Source organism: Sorex araneus, chromosome 5 (assembly GCF_027595985.1).
Source record: "Sorex araneus isolate mSorAra2 chromosome 5, mSorAra2.pri, whole genome shotgun sequence".
NCBI classification, from domain to species: domain Eukaryota; kingdom Metazoa; phylum Chordata; class Mammalia; order Eulipotyphla; family Soricidae; genus Sorex; species Sorex araneus.
In genome coordinates this window covers 125,827,386-125,854,117 of record NC_073306.1, presented here as the reverse complement: position 1 = coordinate 125,854,117, position 26,732 = coordinate 125,827,386, and the positions used below count along the sequence as shown (strand labels likewise).

General features: G+C 42.9%; 1 protein-coding gene across 15 annotated transcripts in view; it reads left to right on the top strand.

Annotated features, from left to right (window-relative positions):
- PTPRT (protein tyrosine phosphatase receptor type T) overlaps positions 1 to 26,732 on the top strand; it is a 1,130,358-nt gene that overhangs the window by 486,048 nt on the left and 617,578 nt on the right. For all 15 annotated transcript variants that reach the window (XM_055137540.1, XM_055137536.1, XM_055137543.1 and 12 more), the window contains exon 7: positions 22,077 to 22,370. In XM_055137540.1, the coding sequence (XP_054993515.1) occupies positions 22,077 to 22,370 (294 nt within the window). The remainder of the gene's footprint in view (positions 1 to 22,076; positions 22,371 to 26,732) is intronic.

The following is a 26,732-nucleotide window of genomic DNA, read 5'->3' as shown; positions in this document are numbered from 1 at the left end:
GATGCTGTGGTTGGCAGTGCTCAGGGGAGCAGGAAGCGCAAAAAATGAACTCAGGCCTTCAACCCAGTTCTCAGCCCTTTGAGCTTTCTCCCTAGTCCTGGTAGACTATGCTCTGTACTGTGCTTTAGGTTGTTTGCAAAGAAAATGCCATGAGTTTGAGTTTCTCCACTGTCTTTTCTCTCCACTGAAGACTATTTTTTGTGTGTGTGTCATCACTACATCCTTTTGAGTTGGTTGTTGGATAATCTAGGCTGGTATTTCTGAAAACGCTGAAATTCCTGCCTGTATCCCAAGCCAGGAGGAGACATGTAAGAAAGACCATTCATTCATTCATTCATAACTGATTCTTTTATTCATATATTCACCCATGGCTACATCCAATGCTGGAGCATAAATAAATTCACTAACTACTGAGGAGAGCATATAAGGAATCACTCAGAAGTCATTTACTGAATCAGGGGTGAGGAATGTCCAATCCCATGGGCTGTATAAGACCCAAAAAATCAAGTGGTCTGGTACTACAAGCCAGGATAGAAGTGTATGCTTTATTGGCTACTCATGGCTCATAATGAAAATGATGTTATAAATGTCCAAATGGCCCTTGGCAGAAAAAAAGTTTCCCCACCCCTGCAGTAAATGAATATTAAGGAACTATTTTGATGAATGAATGAGTGATACAACCCAGTAATTCTCAAACTTGATTGCCCATTGAAAAAATCTGGGGAATTTAAAAAAATCTGCTTCAAAACATTGAGGCCTGGCTACCACCCAGACCATATGTTTAATTGGTACAGGTTAATATTTAAATCTCATGAGCTTTAAACAGTTTCACACGATTCTGAAATGCAACTAAGTTTAACAGTCATTGGCACAACCCACTAACAATTGCTTTTAAAGATGAAGCTGGCTTAATACAAAGAACCTTTAGTAAAACACTTGGCAGCACTTGGAGGGACCTTCATGATCTGTCATTGGGATGTGAGTACAGTTAACTCTCTCCAATGCCTTTGGTGAGCATGGAGCCCTGTACAGGTTTAATAGTGATTGTCCCATTTTTCAGAAGGTTTCAGTGTGTTTCTTTTCTGCAAAGCACTGGTTATTCTAGCTTTGGCTAATCTTGAGACCCCAGATTTTCCCACACTGAGCTTTGGATTAGAACATTGTTTGGGAGTCAGTCCTGAGAGCATTCTAACTTTTGGTAGACATCACTGGGTTTTCCAATGAAGAACATGTAATCAAAGTTGCCTTTGGGGAATCAAAAAGTAGAAGAGGAAATTCATGGGGGAGTTTTAAGAGGCTATAAAGGCCTCCAAGCTATGAGGAGTTGGATAGGAATGATGTCATTAGAGTTCAATTTTTCTTTAAAAATATTAATACCTGGGGGGGAAATTGCAGCATTAAACTTGCTTTTCCTTTGGTATATGTGACTTTAATCAGATTGCCTTCCTGATTAAGATCTAGATGAGGTTTTAGGCAGGATTAAAAATAATCAACCTTGGTTATAACTTATATGTGTTTTTCCTCAATGAAGAATAATAGTAATTTCACTGAGACCATCAATATGCCCCATTGAATAGGCCAAGGTGGGTCTCTGAAGCCAGGCAAACTCTCCCATCCTTGTCTCATTTTACTGCATCTATGACTACAAGAGAGTGTTAGAGACATTTTCATCCAATTTTCTCTTCTCCACTGCATTAAAAGATATAGGCATATTTTTGGACTAGAATTTCATAGTAAAGGATGTTCTATCCGCTAAAACATTCAAATGTCTGACACCTTGGCGCAGTGCCCTCCTCCCTGCCCTATCTCTGTCACACTGAGACCCTCCCTGCAGACAACATCCACGGGTATCTTGTCGACAATTCCTCACTGGTTAATTGCATTTGAAGTCATTTGCAAATGAGAGCCTTTATAGGTCACCCTATCATATAATATATGGAAGAAACGTCTAAAATGGCCAGGCGATATTCCCATGTTAGCTTACCCTTGAAAAATAAAATACAATGTTGGCCTAGCATTCGAGCACATATTTGAGTACAGTGTGAGGTCATGTTCAAGTATGGTTTTGTGTGCATTCTGATGCCGCATTTGAAGATGTCTTTCTCAAAGAACATGGAGCTCCTGCTCTTTTTTGAGCTCATGTAGCATCAGCCATGTCTTTCCTTGCCTTGCCTATTCGAGTGTGTGTCATTTTCAAAGGTGATTCCAAAAGCCATTTTAAAAGGAGGGGACTTCTTCTTTCCTGTGGGTGTGAACATTTGATTGTCTATTTATCATCATAATGTCAAGTCAAGATTTTTTTCCCTCTTTAGTTACAAAAAGAATGAAAAGTTGACAATCAGAATCTGGTGACATCCCTCCCAAATTATTACCTATCAATAGAATAGATATGTATTTGATACCCATAATTACATTTTTAAAAAGCACCTGCAAATGTAATGGCTTAAAGCAACAAGTACTTGTTATTTTCCAGGCCTGTTGATGGTAGGAGTTCTGGGCTGCTGATGGGTGATCAGGCTTAGAGACTGTTTCGAGTTTTATAACAGTTTAAAGACTTAATTGAGATGCTCTCCACCCAGATGAGATCCGGAGCAGCCACACACGAAACGGCTCCTTTGCTCCTTATAGACTGTGATCCTGGAGGGCTACTAACCACTTTTGGCACCCAGCTGCTTCTTATAGAAATGCATCTAGACTGTGAACTGAGCTACAACCCCATGTTGCCCCGGGAAGGGAGAGGATTTTCTCTCTCGAGACCTTTCCTTTCAGAGGGGGTGGTGGCAGCAGAACCCACGTGGTGACCGCCATCTTCTAGAACCCACTACCCAGAGGTAGGAGCTTACAGTGATGTGGCGTGCAGGAGATCTTGAGATGGGGGTGTTACTGGCATGCTCTCCGTCCAGATGAGATTCAGAGCAGCCACACACGAAACAGTGAACTGAGCTAAAATATCAGAAATCCAGAGCTCACATATTCTTCATTCTCAGCAATGGAAAACAAATTATCAAATGATACCTTTTCAGCAGGTTTGATTGTTGGGGAAAAATTCTAAATAATAATAGTTTTCTGTTGAAATATTGAATGTATTCCAAGTATAGAGAGAATAAAGTGAAGGTCATTAGCCACACAGATGGGGAGGGTGGGAAGGGGGTGTAGACTGGAGTTCTTGGTGGTGGAACATTGCACTGGTGAAGGGATGGGGATCTGATCATTGAATGACTGAGACTTGAACCTGAAAGCTTTGTAACTGTTTTCATGGTGATTCAATAAAAAGTAAATTTTTTTTAAAAAAAATCAATAAATAAAAAGTAAAGACTTGATTGAGGACCGAACCAATCCCAGGCTCACTTCCATAGTTGTGGGAGATTTTAAAAGATCACTCACATGGTTATTGGTCATAGTTTGTTGGCTGTTAGCTGGATATATCATTTCTTTGCCATGTGTGCCCTTACCATAAGATAATTCAGTCCCTGGTAGTGAGGAGCTGGGAAGGGTGGATTAATCGAGTTAGGAGGGTTGGGACAAGAGAAATAAAGAAAGGGAGTGAGCAAGGAAGAGATGAAGGGCGAAAAGGAGATAGAAAAGAGAGAAAAGGCAAGAGAACAAGTCAAATGAAAATCTTTCTGTAACCTAGACTATCGCTCCAGCCCCAATAGCACAGCGTGTAGGGTATTTGCCTTGCACGTGGCTGACCCGGGTTTGATTTCTCTGTCCCTCTTGGAGAGCCTGGCAAGCTACTGAGAGTATCTCTCCAGCACGGCAGAGCCTGGCAAGCTACCCATGGTGTACTCGATATGCCAAAAACAGTAAGTAACAACAAGTCTCAGTAGAGATGTTACTGGTGCCCTCTCGAGCAAATCGATGAGCAATGGATGACAGTGCTACAGTGATACCTAGACTATACCCTGTTATGAGTGATCGAAGAAGTCCAGCCACTTAGAGTGGGTCTCAGTTGCATAAGAGTATAGACACCTGCAGGAGTACATTACCAGAAGCCATTTTTGAGCCTGCCCATTGGTCATCTTTAAATGGCACTCTCAAAATGATGATCTTCTGTAGGTATTTTATAGAATTTTCTAGTATGGGAAGTACTTAGTCCTAGTTCTTTGCTCTACAATAAAATGAAAGGCATCTAAAATAAGAATCTGTGTATACCTTGCACTTTCCAGATTGACAGATACTTAATATTGAATTGCTAATTATATTTGGGATAAGGCTCCCATTTTCCTCTCTTTCATGACCAATGAAGGGATTTTGAAGGACTGAGTCACATTACATACCTGCCTTTCATGTCGTGATTATGAATTTTACCATATCATATCTTTTTAATAGTTTTGAGCTTATGCGTCCAATTCCTCATTTTAAGCAACTATCCATCATCCTGATTGAAAACATAATTTTAAAAATATTTTGCTCCTAAAAAATAAATGAAGAGTGCTACTAAGACTTTCCAAACAAAATGGACATATTTTCCCAGCATGTCTCTGTGATTGAGAAAATCTCTATGGCAGAAAACAGAACCAAGTCTAGTTGTATGTTTATCAGATGGATGTTTGAACACAATTTTGTCAGGAATCTGCACTGATTTGTGGGCACTAATGAATTTGAGTATAGTTGAAAGTAAAAATTAACATAGACTTGACATCAAAAACATGATTTGTAACTGGCAGGCATGATAAATTGAACCTCACCAAAATGAATAGTTTTGCTCTACAGAAGCTCAAGTGATGAGAATGAAAATTAAATTACACACTAAAAAAGATGTTTGCAAACTGCACCTATAACAAAGGACTAGTAACTAGACTACACAAAGAATTTTTTAAATTTTATTTTAGGATTGTGATTTACAGCATTGATAATTGGTAGCATTTCATGCAAAAGCATTCCAGGACCACAACCCCCAGTGGAGTGCCAGTTTTCCATAACTATGTTCTAGTGCTCCCCCCCAACACCGCCCTCTCCCCACATTCTTCCTACAGTGGTATCACTGTATTATTGTATCACTGTCATCCTGTTGCTCATCAATTTGCTCGAGTGGGTGCCAATAAGTCTCCATTCGTCCCTGTCATGTTCAGGGTCAGGGGAATAAGGCCCATTATTGTTACTGTTTTTGGCATATCAAATACACCACGGGTAGCTTGCCAGGATCTGCTGTGCGAGATTTTTTATCGCTGTCTTCTGGGAGCTTTGATTTATGGTCTCTAGATATTGGCCATTGATGAGATTACACAGTGCCAGGACCCGGGACAGTTTGTGGTTGTGGCTGCCAAGCTACAAGAAAATGGGGGACCTGGGTGGAGGAGGCTCAGTCCCGATCATAGCAGGCTTAGAAATCTCAGCCATGGGTCCTGCTTACCTGGGTTCCTCTGCCGGTTGCTTCAGGGGGCCTCAGTGAAGATAGCCTAGTGCGGGGGCAGGAGATTCTGCAGTGGTAGGCTTCCTATTAAAGATCAGTTTATTTTCATTACTTTTTGAATATTTGTTGTTACTTTATTGTATTTCTTTATATATGAGCAGATTATTCTCTATTTATTCCTTTCTAATGTCACTCAGCATGATACTCTCCAGATCCATTCATGTAGCAGCAAATTGCATGAGTTTGTCTTTTTTTTTTTTTGTAGCTGAGTGGTATTCCACTGTGTATATGCACCACAGTTTCTTTATCCAATCATGTGTTCTTTTTTTTTTTGGTTTTTGGGTCACACCTGGCGATGAACAGGGGTTACTCCTGGCTCTGCACTCAGGAATTACCCCTGGCGGTGCTCAGGGGACCATATGGGATGCTGGGAATCGAACCCGGGTTGGCCGCATGCAAGGTAAACGCCCTACCTGCAGTGCTATCGCTCCAGCCCCAATCATGTGTTCTTGAACACTCTGGCTATTTCCTGATTCTGGCTGTTATAAATAGTGCAACCAACAACATAGAAGTGTAAATGTCTTTTCTGAAGAGGTTTTGGGCCTTATAAGTAAAGGCCAAGAAGTGGACTTATTGGATAATATGGAGTATCAATTCATTGATTTAAAAAGTTTTATTTTTATAGACACCATGATTTGCCAAGTTTTTTATAAAACTTTTTCAGGCCCTAAATATTCCAACACCAATCCCCCCACCAAAGTGACGACCATTCCACCAATGTCCCCAGTTTCCCACCCACTACCCCAGCCTGCCCCCTTGCAGGCACTGACAAATTTACCTCATATTGTGTTACGACACAAAGGCAAATGGAATCATCAACCCTTAGATCAACAGTTATATCTTACAATGATGTTGCCAATGTGATTTGAGGATGTACTGTGTCGGTTGGTGATCTTTGAGCTTCTCCGTTACTGTTTAGCTCATTGAGCTTGGTGGTCTTCTATGCAGCTTTCCTATCAGATTTGCTGTGATCCTACTAACTGTAATATGAAATTTGGAGGTGTTGTGACTGTGGGGTCCAAGAACTAAAGACCTGGAATAATTTAGTGGCTTAACAGTTTGCGATTTAGTTGTGAAGCTGGTCCAGTTCTATGTCAGAGCCTGCAAAGTGTGGATGTGGGCTGCTGTGCATACAGGCAGAAACGGGAATTTACCCACCCCTATTTTGAGAAGACCCCAGAGTTCTCATCCCAGATCAATCTACCTAGAAGAATCGGTGATATGTTCTTTAGAAAACATGACACTGGCTGTTTCTTTGTTAGCAAGATGGGCTCAACTCATAGATTTTTTTGAAGTGTCCATATTGTTTTCAGAAAAGCTGAATTGGTCAACATTTCCACCAGCAGGGGATGAGGGTTTGTTACTCCCAGCATCCCACCAAAACTCATTGTTTTTCATCTTTGTAATGTGTGCCCGTCTCACTGGTGTGAGGTGATTATCTCATTGTGGTTTCTGTGTACATTTCCTTGATGATGAGTGATACCAAGCATTTCTTTTCACATGCCTTTTGGCCACCTGTGTCTCTTCTTTGAGGAGGTTTCTGTCCATCTTCCTCCCCTCAACCATTCCCCGGTCACACACACACACACACACACACACAATTTTGATGGGGTGATTTGGAGCACTCACTCACTGACTGTAGGAGTGTAAAATGGAATGGACACTCTGGGGAGAAATTTGGCAGTTCCTTGACGTCTTAAATGAACTTACAGTAGTAACTGCTTCCCTCTGAGCTTCATGACACCTCCCAAGAACAACAAGAAAAAGAAAGATGCCAGAAAATTGGCCAAGAAAGACAGAGAGAGACCTAGTGTACAAATCCAGGGACAAGGTGAAAGAGAAATGGTCCGAAGGCAAAGTTCAGGACAAGCTCAATAACCTAATCTTATTTGACAAAGTCATCTACAACAAGCTCCGCAGCAAAGAAATCCTCGAGTATAACTTATAACCCCTGCTGTTATGTCTGAGAGACTGAAGATTTGGGGTCCTGGCAGGGGCAGCCATTCAGGAGCTCCTTAGTAAAGGACATATTAAATTGGCTTCAAAGCACAGAGCTCACCAGAAACATTAAGGATGGGGAATGCCCCAACTGCAGGGGAAGACATTTCAGTAGGTCCCAACTGTACACTTTGAAAAGTAAAACTTTATTAAGTAAAAAACAAAGTTTGGCAGTCATAGATTCCATGTGATCCAGCAATTGTACTCCTGGGTATTTATCTCAGAGAATGGAAGCATTACCTTCAACAAAAACCTATACCTCGGTATTCATCCAGCTGTATTTGTTACAGCTACTAATCTGGAAATAACCCAGCTGTTATTTTGCCAGTGAATAGTTAAACTGTAGTACATCTATAAGATGGAATAACATTCAGCAACGGAAGAAACTGAAGTGTGGATATACCCAGCAATCATGATGAATATGCAGGGAATGGTGCTAAGCAAAACAAACAAACAAAAGCCACTGAGATCATGTATTGTTATTTTAAAATGTGACAGTTTTACAATGGAGATCTGAGGAGTTAGGCCCAGAGGTTAAGAATAGGATGGTGCAGTAGGGGGGAAAGGTGAATGTGGCGGTAAAAGATGGCTCCTGGTGGTGGTGGGCATGTCCTGCATCTGGATTGTACCGATGCCAAGGTTCGGGTTGTGCTATTGTTCTGTGATTTGGCAGGGGTATCACCAGGGAAACTAGGAGAGGGGAACACAGAATCTCTCTGTTATTTATTACAAGCCGAGGAAACTATAATTATGGATTAGACATGCATGCACACATATAGAATCTTACAGCAGAATTTCTGTAAAGATGGTATTTGCTTAAAACCTTTTCTGCAAGTGGAAATCAAAGCATATTTTACCTTGTATCTTAAAGTTAAAAAATTTGCCCCAGAAAGATATCCTAACTCAAATCTCTTGCTGTTTTGTAGCACCTCTCAGAAATTGCTATGAACTTCTTTGGGCTCCTATGCCTGTTTGAGAAGTATGTGATAAAGTGTATAAGAAATACCTAGATCAGTGCCTGAAATGTAATCACGGTAATTTCGCACTCTCTTCTCTGCCCCTCATCCGCATCTCTTCCTGCTCAGCTACAGAGCCCCGTGGTGGCTTTTAATTCCGTTGTCAAAACTCAGTGTATACCTGCTAAGTCATATCTGTAGATCATGGGGGTAAGGACAGTGTTCTCTGGTCTGTGGGACCCTCCATTTAGTTTCTATTTCTAAGTCCTTTCCAAACAGTTGCTGTTTAGGCTCTACTAACTCTTCTTTTCAAAAGCAGGATATGGCAGAGCATAAAGCCAGGCCCTAGAGGATGCAAGGAAGATTCGGAAGAGGCTAATTTTTCAGTTCCTTTACATAAAAGGTGCAATCATCTCCTAATTCTTCCCACAAACTGAGCAGGCTGTTATGGATAAGACTCTTAATCCATCCGGACATCCTTCCCTGACACTTCAGAGGTGCCAATACTTCTAGTCACTTCCAGCCATTTCAGCAGCTTAGAGACAAATTATGCATTTCCTGTCTGCACATAGGGAGCAGCCAAGGAGTGGAATTTGCAAAGTAGCAGTATCTCTGAGGCTCTGCTTCTTTCCTCCTCTCCCTTTCTGTGGCTAGTGGCATAGCAACTGATGATGCTACTTGGGGTCGCATGGCCCTGAAGGACATGTTTTTCCCCATATGTCCTACCAGCCTACTTTCCTCTAGTCTTGCTTGGTGCAGACATGTTCTATTACAACAGCACGAGAGCTCAGATGCTGAGAATGAAGGTCAACAGGAGCCTTGATGTGCTGCCTCAGTGCCTCTGGTTGTGGGATGAAGGGAGAGTCCAATGTGGGAGGCCAAGACTGGTGGGGAATAACTCATTTCTTTAAGGTCTGTAGGGTGTCAGGCATTTACATTGGATTTTCATAATCACCCAGGAGTTATGATCCATTATACCAGGTTTTACACACGAAGGACCAAAGACCTGGAGAGAATTCTAGAACTGGTCCAAAGTCATGCCATTAAGTGCTAGAGGTTCTCAGCCACACTCTGTCTGACCCAGTGGGCTTGTACTTCCAATGCATCCACTGCACTTTGTAAATAAAAATGATAGTGCAAAGGAGTGGATATAGAGTACTGGGTGTAGCACTATTGGGACAGTGCATGGGATACTGTATCCCTGTACACTGGTAGAAATACTCTTGGACAGACCTCATAGGGCTAAGAAAGAACTATGGATGCCCAGATGTTCACATACCAGGCCTCACTAGCCTTTTAATTCCTGGCCATAGGCTTAGCCCCACCTCTCCAGCCCAGTGGTCCTCACTGTGGTTCTCCCATCTGTCCTCTCTCCTTCAGTAATTGGCAGTACTTCCCCTGAGCTAGTCTCTTCCTCCAGACCCCAAGGAACATGTATGGTAAAGGTGCTTTCCTAGAGTGATTCTAGAATGGTTACTCTGCTTGTCTTATGAGAAGTGATCCAGTATAAAATAATTTAAAATGTTTTGAGTCACTGAGGGAGAAAGAGGTGCCAGGAACAGATAGAACACGGAAAATTATGAAATCGTCTCACCTGGTGCTGCATCTCACTGAGTGATGCAATTTTATTTATTTATTTATTTATTTTTAATTTATTTATTTTATTGAGTCACCCTGTGGAAAGTTACAAGGCTTTCAGGCTTATGTCTCAGTTAGACAATGCTCTAACACCCGTCCCTTCACCAGTGCACATATTCCACCACCAAAACCCCCAGTATACGTCACCCCTCTTCACCTCCCTCCCAGCTGTGTAGCTAATAAATTTCTGAGTGATGCAATTTTAAATGATTTCATTGGTTGCAACATGGCTGTGTTAAGTAGACCAAGACCAAACTCTTGAATGTATTGAATGTACTTGCTTGTGGAAGTGTTGGAGGAATACAGACTGACAGTGCTGTGCCCCACCCCTTTATTCTGACACAGGAAGAGGGATGAATCTAAAGGACTCTTTGTGTCTCTCTATGAGCAGGGGCATAGAGAGGCCCATGGGGGTATCAATTAAGTTTCCCAACAACTGCTGAATAGTTGCACTGACTGCTGACTGAGAGGGTGAAGATGACACCTACTACAGCACACTGCCATGTCCTGGGACCATTCAGGGGCATTGAATATCAGATCTTACTCACCCTGGTCACAAATCTGTGAGGGAGGGGTTTTATTTTCACCCACATTTTAAAGATGAGGAAACTGGTGGCACAGAAGGGTTATGTGAACTTGCTTTGGTTTGCACGAAGTCTTAGCTTAGATTGCTCCAAAAATAAACAAGGAAAGAGTGTGCAGGAAATTTTTTGGAAGTTGAAGGGAACACTGGTAAAGAGGAGGGAGTGAGACTGTCAAGGAAGGAAGGAACCACGAATGAGCTGGAAGCCCTGGAGGTAGTTTTGTCTTCACAGAAGGGCCAGTGGGCAGTGTGTGCTCTGCATCCTTCAGAACCAGAGTGCCATTCTGCATCCTGTTGGTTCTACAAATGCACCACAGCTTCGCTGGCTTTCAGATTCTTGAGGCGTAAAGATTTGTATGTGTATGTATGTTTTAGGGAAGGGGGGAGAGGGAGAGAGGGACAGAGAAACAAAAACAGAAACAGACAGAAAGACAGAGACAGAGAAACAGAGAGACTTCGTTGTGGCTGAGAGTACAGATGAGAGATCCATAGTAAGGGTGTTTTATCTTCAACCTGCCTCTTTGAATTGCCAATTATTTAACATTGGGGAAATACCTTCATTTGTAACTTCCTTCTTCCTCCCTAAAAATCAATCACCGGTAGTTAATTTATCTCTGTTCTTTCCAGAAGAGGAATTATTATTTTTAAGGCACTAACAATAATCATAGATTATAAAAATTTGCAGTAGATGTTAGTTGCCTTTGTGGTCATTTATAATTACTATTATCTTAACCAGCCAATAACAGTACTTCATATTGAATGAAAAAGTCTGAGTACAAAATATGAGAATTAATATTTTTTTAAAGTCTTTTTCAGTTTTGATGGACATAGATCTGTTTTTGCCTTGATCCTTGTGGGGATTTCTTTTTAGTCTTTGCCAGTATATACTTAAGTTTGAGTCTCATCATCGATTTTGCCTGGAACCCACTGTGCTCTTCGTGGTCTATAAACTCAGACCTTCATTCATTTCAAAGACATCTTCTTTTGCTCTGTCTTTGATTATTGTTCTGTTCCAGTTGCTTGATGTCTTCTCTCCAAATGCTTATAATTATTAGATTAGATGTTCGTCCTCTCCTCTATATATCATTCTCCTTTTTGCTTTTATTCATTTCTTGATTACCACCCCAATATCCTATAAGAAAATGTATCAAATAAATCCCCACCCCCATAGAAATAAGGCATCTTCAAGCATGTTGCTCAAAAGTAGAGCACTTGCCTTACATGTGTGAGACTCTGGGTTCATTCAATACCTACAAAAATTTAATTCACTCTATCACTGTATCACTGTCATCCCACCCCATTGCTCATTTATTTGCTTGAGCAGGCGCCAGTAATGTCTCCATTCGTCCCTGTCACATTCAGGTCAAGGGAATGAGGCCTGTTTTTACTGATTTTGGCATGTCGAATATGCCAAGGGGAGCTTGCCAGGCTCTGCCATGTGAGATTCTGCATTGCTCTCTTCCAGGAGCTTTGTTTTATAGTCTCTGGATCTTGGCCATTGATGAGATTATATGGCACCAGAGGGCAGTTTGTGGGTATGACTGCCAAGCTACTGGAAAACTAGGGATCTGGATAGAGAAGGCTTGGTCCCAATCTGAGCAGGCTTGGCGGTCTCAGCCATGGGTCCCGCATACCTGGGTTCCTCTGTCAGTTCCTTCATAAGTGAGGCTTGTCCGAGCATGTGTAGAGTGGCCTTGAGCATGGCTGTGGCTGGGTTCTGGAAGTTTTCGGCTGCTGGGGCTCTGCTTGGTGTGGGGAGGGAAACTCAACCTGGCCCACTCTGAGGTGCCTCGGTGAAGACAGCCCTGACTGGGGGCAGAACCCAGCCACAGCCATGCTTAAGGCCAGTCTCCACGCGTTCGGATGAGCCTCATCCATGAAGGAACCACCAGGGGACCCAGGTATGCAGGACCTCTGACTGAGAACTCCAAGCCCGCTCAGATCAGGACTGGGCCTCCCCCACCCAGATCCCCAGTTTTCCAGTAGTTTGGCAGTCACACCCACAAACTGCCCTTTGGTGCCATGTAATCTCATCAATGGCCAAGATCCAGAGACGAAAATTTAATTAAATAGAAAAAATAATATTTCAAATACAGGTTGAACATTGGTCATACAATAGGGAAGGACACAAAGATTTAATTCTAGAGAGCATCTACCAGTGAATTGGTTGCTCATTTATCATATCCTGACCTTCTCTCAAGGTCAGAGAAAAAGGAGGAGGCTGGATCTCCAGGTGATCACTCACCCACAAGGGAGAGTCAGATCATGCGTGCATGTAGAATCCCTATAATCCCCTTTGTCTTTTTATAAGACCATGCATATAGAATATTTACAGTCCATTGTAGGGAATTTCATGCTTTTGTCTTTTGAATTATAAGAAACCCTCTTATTCTAAAGAAGAATCAGGAGACACTAGTATGTCCAGGGTTGTACTGTTGACGAGGGTGAAGCCAGGGCAAGAGAAAACCTTGGTCCCACAATAGCTTCCCTTCTCCCTTGATTCTCTGTCCAACACTTTATGAAACAGTGTCACATGCCAGCCTGTAGACTACATGATCAGCATGATGTTTTTGCACAACTACTTGTGAGTGGCCTCTCTCCCAGCATCTGAACAGGCATGGGCCAAATTGAAAATACAATAAGCGGGGCTTAGTGATAAGGGGAAGGGAAAGGCCACTGGAGAAATGCGTGTGCAGGAGTGTGGAGATAGGGAGGAGCCAAGGGGACAAGGATTTGTGCATTTGTTCTTGGGTAGGGTAACATGGGGACATTCCTGTAGATCCACATGGGTCAGCAAATGGCAATGCAATTAAGAAAGCAATAAAACCAGTGTGGAGTAAGGAAGAGAGTGGTGGAAGCAGGACTAACGGGCAAAGGCTCACTTCATATTTTAGTAACATCCAAGGCTTTTCCAAATGCTTGATTTCTGCCTGATACAGACAAGATGTACACATACAGTTTGTGCTTGAGTTATTTGAAGCACTTTTGCTCTCCATAGGAATTTCTGGGGAGCCAGACTGTTACAACTGCTCACAGCAGGGAAAAGAAAGATAGAATTGGTCTGAATATTGCTGCTTGAGGATGAGACAGAATTATATTAAGGGATCACCTCACCATGAATACGTTGAGGGAGAATTTTGGCAGCTCGGAGACAGCTGCTACAGACCTGGTGGCCTTGTAGGGTCCTTGACTTGAAGAGCATCATTGCCATGCCAGAGTGATCCAGCACCATCTCTGGCTTATCACTCAGCTTCCTGAAGGCTGAACATCCTCCTTCTTGGTTTGATTTCAAACTTGGTGAGCAGAGGTGCTATCAGAAGTCAAACCTCACTGTACAAGTTGACTATGGAAGGTCAGGGAAAGAGGGAGGTTGGTAGGTTCAGGTACGAAAAGGCTCATACAGGAGCCCTGGCACAGACTGGAACACGCTTTTCTTTAGAAATCTCATAGGAATCCAAGCATCATGCAGGATTCAAGGCCCATCCCCTCAAGCGAACCGGCTTTCTCCAAGTCAGATTTAGCAGCATTCTTTCCATTGTGGGGCTCCAGAGAGGTCATGACTTTCCCCCTTAAACCCTTTTAATGTGTCATGTACTTAGAGCAAAATGTCTCAAGTATAGATTTTATTATTTCTAAATTTTATTTATTTTTAATTTTTTAAAATAAAGTAGTTCACAATATTTGATTAGATATAATATTCAAATACCAATCCCACCACCATTCCACCTTCCCACCACCATATTTTGGGTGTTTCCATCCTGAATCCCAATCCTTGCCCCAAAGCAGAACTGAAATAGTATATTTCCCTCTAAGGTTGGTGGTCTCTTACTTTGAACCCCTTCAAATTTGGGATATGGGTAGGGTGTGTCCTATGAAGGTCGCATGGCCATGAATGCTGTGGTCCAGGAATAGACTCACTCGTGGGTGAGGCTCGGCCCAAGCATGAGGAGAGTGGCCGTGAGCGTGACAATTGAGTTCTGGAGAGTTTGGGCTGCTGGGGCTGGGTTCTTTGGAGCAGGGAGGGGTTTCATCTGCCCCCTCTGGGGAGCCCTGAGTGAAACAGCCTGGTGCAGGGTCCAGCAGCATGGTGATGGTCGGATTTTGTTAGTTTTTAAAATTTTTTAAAAAAAATATTGAATCACCATGAGATACACCATTACATGTTCATGATCAAGTTTCAGCAATATAGTGTTACAGTACTTTATTTATTTTTACACAAGCTTAGTCAAGAAACAGAAATGTTTATCATCTCAAAGAGCTTTCTCAAACTTCTCTCCAGAAAATTACCTCATCAGTGTTATGATTTTCATTTTTTTCTTTTACCCAGATTGAAGTAGATTTTAGTCTTTATTGAAGTAACATTGGCTTATACCATCACTGTATCACTGTCATCCCGTTGCTCATTGATTTGCTCGAGCAGGCACCAGTAATGTCTCCATTGTGAGACTTGTTGTTACTGTTTTTGGCTACCAAATACGCCATGGGAAGCTTGCCAGGCTCTTCTGGGCTTGTACCATAATATGTGTATTATGTGCAAGTATTATATTGTCGTGTTTTCACATGATAGATCATTATTTGTATTAACTCACTGTATCATTGTCATTCTGTTGTTCATCGATTTACTCGAACAGGTGCCAGAAATGTCTCCAATTCATCCCATCCCTGAGATTTCAGCAGCCTTTCCTTACTTGTCTTTCCCAATCATTGGAGGCTTCTTTCAGGGTCAGGGGAATGAAAACTGGTATTACTGTTTTTGGCATATCGAATACACCACGGGGAGCTTGCCAGGCTCTTCTGTGTGGGCGGGATACTCTCTGTAGCTTGCTGGGCTCTCTGAGAGGCATATATATTTATTTCCCTCTATGATTCTGTGTTGTGTGGCAGCAAAGCAGCTGTGTGGTTCAGGAATATGTTCACTCATGTGGGAGGCTCAGCCCGAGCGTGTGGAAAGCGCCTGGAGCATGGTGGCGGTTGCGTAGTGGAGGTCGGCTGCTAGGGCTGGGCCCCTTGGGTGGTGAGGGCTCTCACCTGCCCCCCTCTGGGGTGCCCTGAGTAAAAACAGCCTGGCACAGAGTCCGGTGGCATGGTGGCATAACCATTTGTATGAATTACTCAAAACAAATATTCCATTCCAACATCTGAGAAAATTTCCTCACACCTCATCCCACTCAGGACCTATTCTGCAGATGACTGCTAAGCTTACCTTTTCTACATAGCCCAGTTCTGCCTGTTCTTAAATGTCTCATACTGATGGAATCATTGGATTATTCTATTTTTGCACTTTTTTGCACAGTATAGTTTTCATCAGAGACTTATTCATGGTACGTGTTTGGGTATTTCCTTTTTTTCTTGTGTATTTTTTTCTGGATATTTCCTCATTTATTGATCTATAAACACCCATTATTATGCCTTATATTCTCATTTCCTCCTGAAACATTCAGAATCCATGTTTTTGCCTTTATTTTCTTTCTCTCTGCCCTTGAATGGAAGTTTGGAGGTGAGCTCTCGACAAACTTGGAGACAATCTTGGAGACAATATTCTGTCTCCTCAGGACCTAGAATAGTGGCCCTAGCAGGAACTCCGTGTTAGAGGAGAGGGTGATTGAGTGGTCAGAGCACAGAATTTTCATTGTGATACCTACCACTCAGTCCCTGATGTAACTTCCCAAGTAGCCCAGAGCTACAAAATCTCCATAATAGTCACTACGTACGGACTAACACAGGCGTCTGGTCCCACAGACTGCTCTCAAGCTCCCTTTAAAGAACTTTTGGGATCAGAGCGATTGCAGAGAGGGGAAAGAATTTCCCTTGCATGTGACCAACTGGGTTCCATCCCCAGCATCCCATAGGGTCTCCTGAGCACCACCAAGAGTAATTCCTAAGAGCAGAGCCAGGAGTAATCCCTGAACATCACTGGGTGTAACCCAAAAAGAGAGAGAGAGAGAGAGAGAGAGAGAGAGAGAGAGAGAGAGAAAGAGAAAGAGAGAGGGGGGGTATGAAAACAACAACAAAAAAAGGAAGAAATAACAAATTTCCTTACCTTCTAGCACAGATGTAGTTGCTTCCGAGATCCCAGAGTGGCCCTTTCAGCACCCTCATTCTACTTTGTCATTGTTAGTTTGGTTGGCTGTCCCACCCTCTGATTCCATGGGAACCTGAGTTTCCCCTTGCCACTGAATTGCACACACTCAGCCCATTCTGGCATATGAGAGGCACAGAATATATCAGCTGGGGCTTTAAAAAATGTTTTTCCTCTTCCAGGTGTTTTATCTAAAGACTCTAGGGTAGCAAAAGTCATGCATGGACATGGATTTAGAAAGCATGGCCTCTGGAACTCGAGCCATAACTGCACCCCAACATACATACCACATCCACGTATTGACGCCTTCACCCCAGTATGCTGATGAAGGGTGAGGCCTGTGGAAGGCATTTAGATTTTGATGTAGTTGTGTGATTGTGTTAATTATTATGGATGTAGTATGCAAAGAAGAATAGGGGGCACCAGTGATATATTTCCATCACATAATGACATGGTACAAAGCGAGGGGGAGTATCATGAGGGACAGACTCTGCTGACCCCATGATCTTGGATTCTCCAGCCTCCAGAACTGGGCAAAGCAAGTGTTAGTAGTTATAACTTCCCAGTCTTGGGTATTTTGTTGTAGTAACATAAGCTACTAGTGTAGCCCTGGTGTAAGACTTCTACTTTAAATAGAGCAACTCATGGGGAGGGCCATAATTCTTTTCTTTAAATATTTTTTTGCTCAAATATTAAGTCTATGACTGTGTTCGGTAGATTTTGGTCATTGTAACCTAGGCATTTGCTTGGTATTGTCCTCTGACATTCTTAGTATGTCCGTTTTCATCACATGTTTAGAAACCTTAGAGCTTGGAAAAGCTGTATCTGTGACTTCTACATCAAACTCCATTCCTATCCATGATTGTATTCACAGCTTCTGATACCTCACAACAAAAGGCCACAAAGAAATTGTACATTATAATGGGCATGTAATCTGTTGGCAGAACCTCCGTGTATTTCCTTTGATATTAACACAGGTTCCCTGTGGTTCAGGTATGGGGTACTGAAAGTTCTGGAATTCCCATGGTAGAAAACTAGGCACCATATTTAATGTGTATTTTTTCTGGGAAGAGAAGTTGAAAATTTTCATCAAATTTTCATAAAACTTCATGCATCCCCCAAGGCTTAAAACTACTTGTATAGACTTCCTGTTATGATTCTTTTGGTAAATGTCTTATACACATGAAGTACCAGAAGAACATTGAGTGACAGGAATGCTATGTGGGCTCTGAATTCCAATGTTTTGTTGCTACCGCCTGTTCAACAGGTGTGAGTTTTCCCTGTGCCTCAGTTCCCTTTCTGATGACATTAAATAATGAAATACAGTGACTTCTCAGATATTTTGCACTGCAGAAATAAGACCTGGTACAATTAAGCTTGATGTTTTTATTTTTAAGGAAATATGGAACCTAACAAAGAAAATCATTCTATGCCTCATACATGCTTCTCTCTCTGTGCTTATATTTTCCAAAGATTTTCAACTATAGATCCATAGATTTTCTAAAATATATAAAGAAAAACAGTTCTCTAGTAACCTCTTGGTTCCAGGCACAGGAAACACTATACTGTATAATTTATTCTCAAGGGAACACAGGGAAAAACAGCCACACTGGCTACTCCTACATGGATATGTAAACTAGTGAGTCACTGGAGATGGAGACATTTGTATCCTCAAGGGAATGTTTGCTAGTCTACTTCCATCTACTCTCTGGAATACATGAAAAGAGAAGAAACACTTAGAAAGATACATATATTATTTTATTTCTAGTGGCTTGCAATATATTACTGATTCTTGAAACTGGAGCGTGAGACGGTGGAAAGCTGTCAGAAGAGTTTTTTGTGGCCACTTGCTCAAGCCCCAAAGTACTGGAGCCTGTTGCTCTTCACTTTGCTCAGGGCCAGTCTGTGAATAATTATATTAAGGAATTGGGCAGAGCCATCACAGAGCTACCAAATAGCACCCTTGGGACGTCACTGAAGACTTATGGTAACTTGGGAGAGTTGATAATGGTGATCAAAGGATCTATATATTTAAAATGCACAAAGGATGAGCCCAGAAATTATCTGCCTGCCAACGTAACTTCTCTACCTGGAACAAATTATCCAAAAATCAATTTGCAAACACCTTTGAGATAATAAGGTCTTGAGTAATAACCTCTGTGGCTTTGTAAAGAAAAGCATCTGGCTTGACTAATCTGCTTAATTTCCTTCTCTGACCAAACCGTAGACTGTAATGGAGGCAATCTGAAATTGTCTCTAAAGATTTGCCTCGAGACACAGAGAGAAAATATTGTCTACCTCTGTCTCATAGCAATTATTCTATTTCTGGAGACTCTTTGTTGCTAGGTAATTAATTAGAAAGAAAACACTGACGGGGTCTAATCTATCCCGTTGCTCTCATCTGAGTTCCTAACTGAAATTCATACCTGCCTTATCTGTCTGATTAGCCCAAACCCTATCCCAAAGTGCTTGAATACATCTACATCGTATTTCACATCCAGCTGCATGTCCCAACCTCTACTTGCTAGTTCTACTTCAATAGTCATTAGCTATTCTTGCCCCTTGACAGATGCTCCCATTCCTAGCAAATGGTCCTATGAAAATATGAGTCAAGAAGGACTAAAATCATTTGCACAAAGATGTTCATTGCAGCATTTCTTATTATTTAAAAAAAAACCAAATGTATAACAGCTATTATACTTCCAAACTGGATAACTGGTTTCCTACCTAACATAGGTAAGAAACACTGCCAGTATTTGTATAGCTATTACTACCAGAGCCTGGCAAGCTCCCCGTGGCAGATTTGATATGCCAAAAAAAAACAACCCAAAAAATCAGTAACAGCAAGTCTCACAATGGAGACTTTACTAGTGCCCGCTCGAGCAAATTGATGAGCAATGGGATGACAGTGATACAGGCAGTGAATAAAAACTAGAATGGGACATAGAGAAATTAAAATGGCAGCTCTATTGGGTGGTAGGAATTGGGAGTATTCTCTTTTCTTTTCAACTTAAAAAATCAAACTTTTAAAAGTTTAACTGTAGTGCTATTCTAGCTGCAAATAAAAATAGCAATCAGGTCCAGAGAAATAGTACCGCAGGTAGGGCACTTGTATTGCATGTAGCCAACCCAGATTTGATCTCTAGTACCTCATAGAGTTTCCTGAACCCTGCCAGGAGTGATCTCTGAGTGCAGATCCAGGAGTAATCCCTGAGTACCACTGAATGTGGCCCAAAACCCAAATAAATGAAAATACACACACAAAAACACTGTCTTTTTTAATTTAATTTAATCACTGTGAGATGGTTACAAGCTTTCATGTTTGGGTTACAATCTCACAATGATCAAACACCCATCCCTCCACCAGTGCACATTCCCTACCAACAATATCCCGGGTATATCCCCCTTTCCCACCCACCCCCTGCCTCTATGGCAGACAATGTTCCCCATACTCTCTCTCTACTTTTGGGCATTATGGCTTGCAACACAGACACTGAGAGATCATTATGTTTGTTCTGTTATCTACTTTCGGCATGTATCTCCCATCCCAACTGGTTCCTCCAGCCATCATTTTCTTAGTGATCCCTTCTTTATTCCATCTGCCCTTTGTTATTCTTCTCCCCTTTGTTCATGAAGCAGGCTTCCAGCTATGGGGCAATCCTCCTGACCTTTGTATCTACTGTCTTTGGGTGTCAGCTTCATATGATATTATTCTATGTTCCGCAAATAAGTGCAGTCCCTCTATGTCTGTCCCTCTCTTTCTGACTCATTTCACTTAGCATGATACTCTCCATGTCTATCCATTTATAAGCAAATTTCATGACTTCATCGCTCCTAACAGCTGCATAGTATTCCATTGTGTAGATGTACCAAAGTTTTTTTAACCAGTCATCTGTTCTAGGGCACTCGGGTTGTTTCCAGATTTTGGCTATTGTGAACAGTGCTGCAATGAACATATAGATACAGATGTCATTTATACTGCACACACACACTCTTACAAAACATACATCAGGAGGTGAACAGATTTCTACCATGCCTTATGGTTTTGGACTTGATCACTTGTTTGTGGTTAATCTTTTAAAATGTCAGTTATAAAGTGAAAAATTACCTGAAGTGAGACATGTGAGATGTATTTGCAAGAGGTACAAAATACATGTTGATTTCTTCAGCTTTGCTAAGGGTTTCCAGATAAAAACCACCATAAATACTTGTCAGAGTTCTACTTTAACAGCAGAAGGTGTAGAATCTAATGAAAGATACAAGATAATTCCCGTGACTTTTCCTGTGACCCTTGGTTTTTATGTAGGCTCCAATGACATTCCCCTGCCTGAAAGAACCTTTGAACACTGAGAAATAAACTGAATTCCTGCTCTGCCCACACCCTTTCTTACACTTAGGCTTATATTACTACTCAGGGTGAACTCCCACTAACAGCCTTTTGTATAGAAGAGAAATTAAATAAATGTTTGTAAACATTTAAAAGAAATAACATGAATGTGAGAATCCACAGAGATTTGAATTCCAGGCAGTTTCAGACATGTTTCTGCAATTGTGTCTCTTTATCTTACCTGCTTGGATTCTGCTCTTCTGGCTTTTGAACCTAACTAACCTGAAGACAGGTGATCATTCAAGGCTAGAAAGTGTCATTCAGCCTAGAGTGTTTTTCTATAATCAGGGTTTGTGATGGCAGGGGTGGAGAATACACACTTCCACAATATCCTTTCATTCTTAAAAATTTTTTTTTAAAAAATTTTAATTACTGAGTCACAGTGAGTGTACAGTTACAGATTCACACGTTTTCGTGCTTGTTTTTCCCTCATGCGATGTTTAAGAGCCCATCCCTCCACCAGTGCACATTCTCCACCACCAATGAACCCAATATCCCTCCCACCCCTCAATCCCATCCCCCCCACCCTGCCTCTGTGGCGGGACATTCCAATTTTATATCTCTCTCTTTCCTTTTGGGCGTTGTGGTTTGCAATAGGGGTATTGAGTGGTCATCCTGTTCAATCTCTAGTCTACTTTCAGCACGCATCTCCCTTCCTGTGCAGGATCTCCAATCACATATCACTTGTGATTGTGATTGTGAAGGGATAGATCCCTTATCTGGGATGACTTTCCCCCAGCGTGTGAGGCCAGCTTCCAAGCTATGGAGCCAACCTCCTGGTATCCTTTCTGTTTTTTTAAGGAAGTGTGGTAGGAGTTGACCATACTTTTTGAAGAAATATTCATTCAGGCATTTACATTTGAAATGTGAAACTTGTAGTAGGATGTGGATGGGGTCAGCATGGAATTTAGGGTCTTTGTATGACTATGTCTGGAATTCTGTCTTGGTTGGTCCTCACTGTCTTGGCTTCTGAGTTATCAACCTGATAGGTCTAATGCCCTTCACTCATTGTCTTCCAGAACCTCCCACGCCCATCGCCCCTCCAGAGCTGCTGGCTGTGGGGGCCACATACCTGTGGATCAAGCCGAATGCCAATTCCATCATCGGGGATGGCCCCATCATCCTCAAGGAGGTGGAATACCGCACCACCACGGGCACCTGGGCCGAGACCCACATCGTTGACTCTCCCAACTATAAGCTGTGGCATCTGGACCCCGATGTGGAATATGAGATCCGGGTGCTCCTCACACGACCAGGAGAGGGAGGCACAGGACCTCCGGGGCCGCCCCTCACCACCAGAACCAAGTGTGCTGGTAAGAGCCTCCTTCCTGGTGTTTAATTGAACCTCCTCTGGGATTCAGAGACTCCATCACTCAGCTTTTCCCTGAGTGTGCTTCCTGCTGTGCTGGAGGATGCCGGGACTTAGGTCCTGCCTGAGAGAACATCCTGGTAGTGGTGACATCTCTGGTGACTTCTTGGTTCCAAGTAGCACTGTAGCACTGTCAACCTGTTGTTCATTGATTTTGCTCGAGCGGGCACCAGTAACGTCTCCATTGTGAGACTTGTTGTTACTGTTTTTGGCATATTGAACACGCCATGGGTAGCTTGCCAGGCTCTGCCAGGCAGGCAAGATACTCTCGGTAGCTTGCTGGGCTCTCTGAGAGGGATGAAGGAATCAAACCCAGGTCGGCTGCATGCAAGGCAAACGCCTTACCTGCTGTGCTACCGATCCAGTCCTTGGTTCCAAGTATGGTTCTTCAAAAAGACTCCAGCTTTGTACCAGAGAAGTTTCCAGTCTTGGCATGCTCCAGTGTCTCTCTCCCAAGGTGTCTGGTGCCATTCACATGTCTGAGCTTCCTTGAGAGTGTGTCGGAGGGTTTGTGAGGCCGTTTCTCTGCAGACTCGGGTGGTCTCTCTGGCTCCTATTGTATCTCTAAGGTGTTTCTGAGTCTGACTTTCCCCCAAAGAATCTTGCTGTGGGCCTGTGACCATAATGACCTCTTGGGGGTTTGGTTTGTTTGTTGGTTTTGTTTGGGGGCCACACTATACTGTGCTCAGGGCTTACTCCCTGGCTTTGCGCTTATGGGTCACTCCTCAGAGGGCTTGGGGGACCTTATGTGGTACTGAGCATTCGTCCCTGCTTGGCTACCTGCCAGGCAAGTACCCTATCCACAGTACTATTGCTCCAGCCCGAGCTTTTGATTTTGACAAGTTTACATGAGGGTTGTGGTTCTAATTCTGGCTGTGAGGAGTCACAGGTGCCTCCTGACTCTGAGTGTGTCATCCAGTAGTCCCTAAGAGCCTCCTGGCCCCACAAACCTTGGGGACTCTGGTTCCCACTTAAGAGTCTGGCTGGGACCAGCTCCTCTAGCCTCTGGATTCTGCATCCCTATAGAATCTGCTTCCATGGAAACTTTTTGCTCTGCTTTTTCTCAGAGGTTTCTGGATGTTGTTGAGGAGTGTGTTGGCCACGCCTGTGGTCTGGCGGGATTTGTTGGATCCAGCTATGTCCCAGTGGGCTCCAGGATTCATGGTGGTTCCCATCAGGAAGATTGGCTGTGACTGGATCACTGTCAGCCTCCCGGAGAGGCTCCAGCTCTGATGGCAACTCGAGAAATGGAAAGAACTTGGCACTGCTGGCAAAACACATCACGTAGATTGTTTCGTGTCTTTCCTCCAGCTAACCTTTAGGCCTGAGTGCTCTGCTGTCTGTGCAGGAAGGAGTCAAGCTGTCCACAGTGGCAGGAATGTCCTGAAGTGATCGAGATGTGAACACAATTTTCTGTCATTAATGTACTTGGCCATCGGTTGCATTGTGAGGAATAAATCAAGAGTGTGGATGTAATGACAGTCGGGTGCAGGCCCCAAGAATCCAGTGTGTAGGGGAGGCAGGGGAAGTGGCTGCCTGAGCAATGGCTTCTGAGAATAGAGGACTCGCTGGCAAGTCTGGGTGGGGAGAGAACTCATTAGCCCAGTGACTTTCATGGAACAAAAGGCAAAGCAAAATATATAGTCAGCTCTGCCATAGTGTGACCCATGCCCCTAGAGAACCCTGCACCCTACAAAGTTACATGACACAAAGGCACTGGGCTTAGGGTCAGACATGGGGCTGGGGCTCACCACTCCCACCTTATCAGTGACATTTTAAAAAATGAGTAAAGGGGCTGGGAGATACTATAGTGTCACCTGAATGCCTGACCTGGGTTTGATTCCATGCACCACATGACCAGGTACAGCCCTCGAAGCCCCCAAGCTCCACCAGGTGTGGCCCTGGAGGGCCTCAGAACTGCTGGAGTGGTCTGGGTATCTCTGACACTGCAAGATCTGAGCAGTTGCGCATCCTCAGGCCCTTACATGGAGCCTCTGGCCTGGTTGGCTGCGGAACCTCCTGAGAAGTACTTGGGAGGCCTAAAACAAAACAAAACAAATTAAAATGAGCAGAAACCAATAAAAAGCGTCTCACAAGTTTGTACCCACATTCCTGGCTAACGTGTGAATTTCCTTGTACACTGCAGTACGTATGGTGGATTACATGGAACAGACCTGAAGTTTCTGGTGTGGAATGGGTGCTAGAGAAATGACATCCTGGGGGCTGCTGTGACAGCAGGAGGAAAGCTCTGCAGAATATGAGATCAGAGTTTGGGATCTGGGCCACCAGGTACATATGGACATGACTCAAACACCCAGCCATGTGGGTCCATTTTGTCCTTAGTTCCTATGTGAAGTTCAGCTGGTGGTAGTTTCTGCTTTCTCAATAACACAGAGAAGGGCTGGAGTGATAGCACAGCGGGTAGGGCACTTGCTTTGCACGTGATCGACCCGGGTTCGATTCCCAGGAACCCATATGGTCCACTGAGCACCGCCAGGGGTAATTCCTGAGTGCATGATCCAGGAGTAACCCCTGTGCATCGCCAGGTATGACACAAAACGCAAAAAAATATAATAACAGAGAATAACACAGAGTATAAGTGGGATGTGTGTTATGTTGGCGTGACCCTCGTTATACCAATCTCCTTGGACTCCGTTGCCATTACAGTGCACATAGTGTTCTAGCAGAATTGATTGTAACCATTCCTCAGTATCTCGTCACTGCATTTGGTAGGATCCCCACCTGCCCTTGTTGTATAGGCCCCTATACAACTTTTCCAGCTATATTCACACTTGAGTTTCTTGCTAAGTCTCTGCCTATTCCCTGCTTGTCCTTACCAAGTGGACTCTTCTACTGTCCCAACAGCACAGAAACTGGCCCATGCGAGAGACACAATGGATGGCCATTCCAGTGGTCAAGTCCACACTGTGTGGCAATCAGTTCTCCCCAGCCAGTCTCTCCATTGGCCAATGTCACCCTCCAGGGTTGAGGAACCTTTATTAAACCAAGTGAGGGGGAGCTTCTGAGTTCAAGAGATTAAGCTCTAAGCACTCAATTGATGTACTGACTCAAATGACTCAACTGACTTGGATTAACAATTCATTTCTCCTCCCAATTACTTCGCAAAGTTGCCTCAAGGACCAAGCAGTATTTGGTACACCACCAAAGTGTACCACAGTACACCACCAAAGCTGTGCCACAGTAGACCAGTAAATCGTAGAAGGAGAGGTCTGCACTAGTGAACCTCAAAGCATATATTCATGGGCTCCCAGAAGCTGAGAATGTGCATTTCTTTAAAATTTTGAAAAATTTAATTAAATAGCCTTGATTTAGAAAGTTATTGATAGTTGAGTCTTAGAGCAAGGCTTATAATATTTCAATAACCAATACACCACCAGTGTCAACTTCTCTCCACCAGTGTTCCCAGACTCCATCCCTTCACATCTTTCCACCCCACCTGCCACCTTGACAGGCACATTACAAAGTTTAATGGTTGCGGCTTAGATCTCATGTTTTTAGTGTTGTTGAGTCTGTGCTTCGGATATCTAGCTATACCACTCTCCTACATCAACAATATAACTGAAGTCCCAGTGCCTTCCCCATACTATTTTCCTTTCTTCCTTCCTTTCCTTTCCTTTCTTCCTTCATCCCTAGATTGCTTCCTTCTCTGCATTTATTACTTCTTTTCATTTTTTCTCAAAGTACCAAGTATTGAACCCAGGGCTTCACACGTGCAGGACAAGTATTCTCTTGACCTGATTGAAGCATACACATTTCTAACAAGGTCCCAGGTGACAATGAGGCTTCTAGTCCAGCTACCAGACTTAGAAAAAGCCTTGCTCTGGATCTACTCTTTCCAGATCAACTTTGTTTTTTGCCATGAAATGTACTATTTCAACTCTCTACATTATGTTTATGTTTTCCCCTTTGAGCTGTTCTGTTGGGATTTTTACCCAGACTATAAATTCCTCTGGGCAGAAATTATACCTTACACACTCCACACACTCTTGATTTCTATTTTGTTAAATAATGAGCACATTTCCAGTGAAATTAATAATAGAATAGGAAAGCAGGGGGACTCAGACTACCAACCCCAATAAACAACATCTACAAATGGATATCAGCCCTTGAATTTTCTTAAAAATTAATTACAAGTCAAAGAACATTCTGCTATCAGTAGCAATGCAGGGAAGAAGATGATCTTTCTGGCAATTTGTTTTGTAAAATGTGGATTATTCAAGATTTCAGCTGTAACTTACTTAAACACCAACATTTCTTGAAATATAAAACCACAAACAGCATTTCA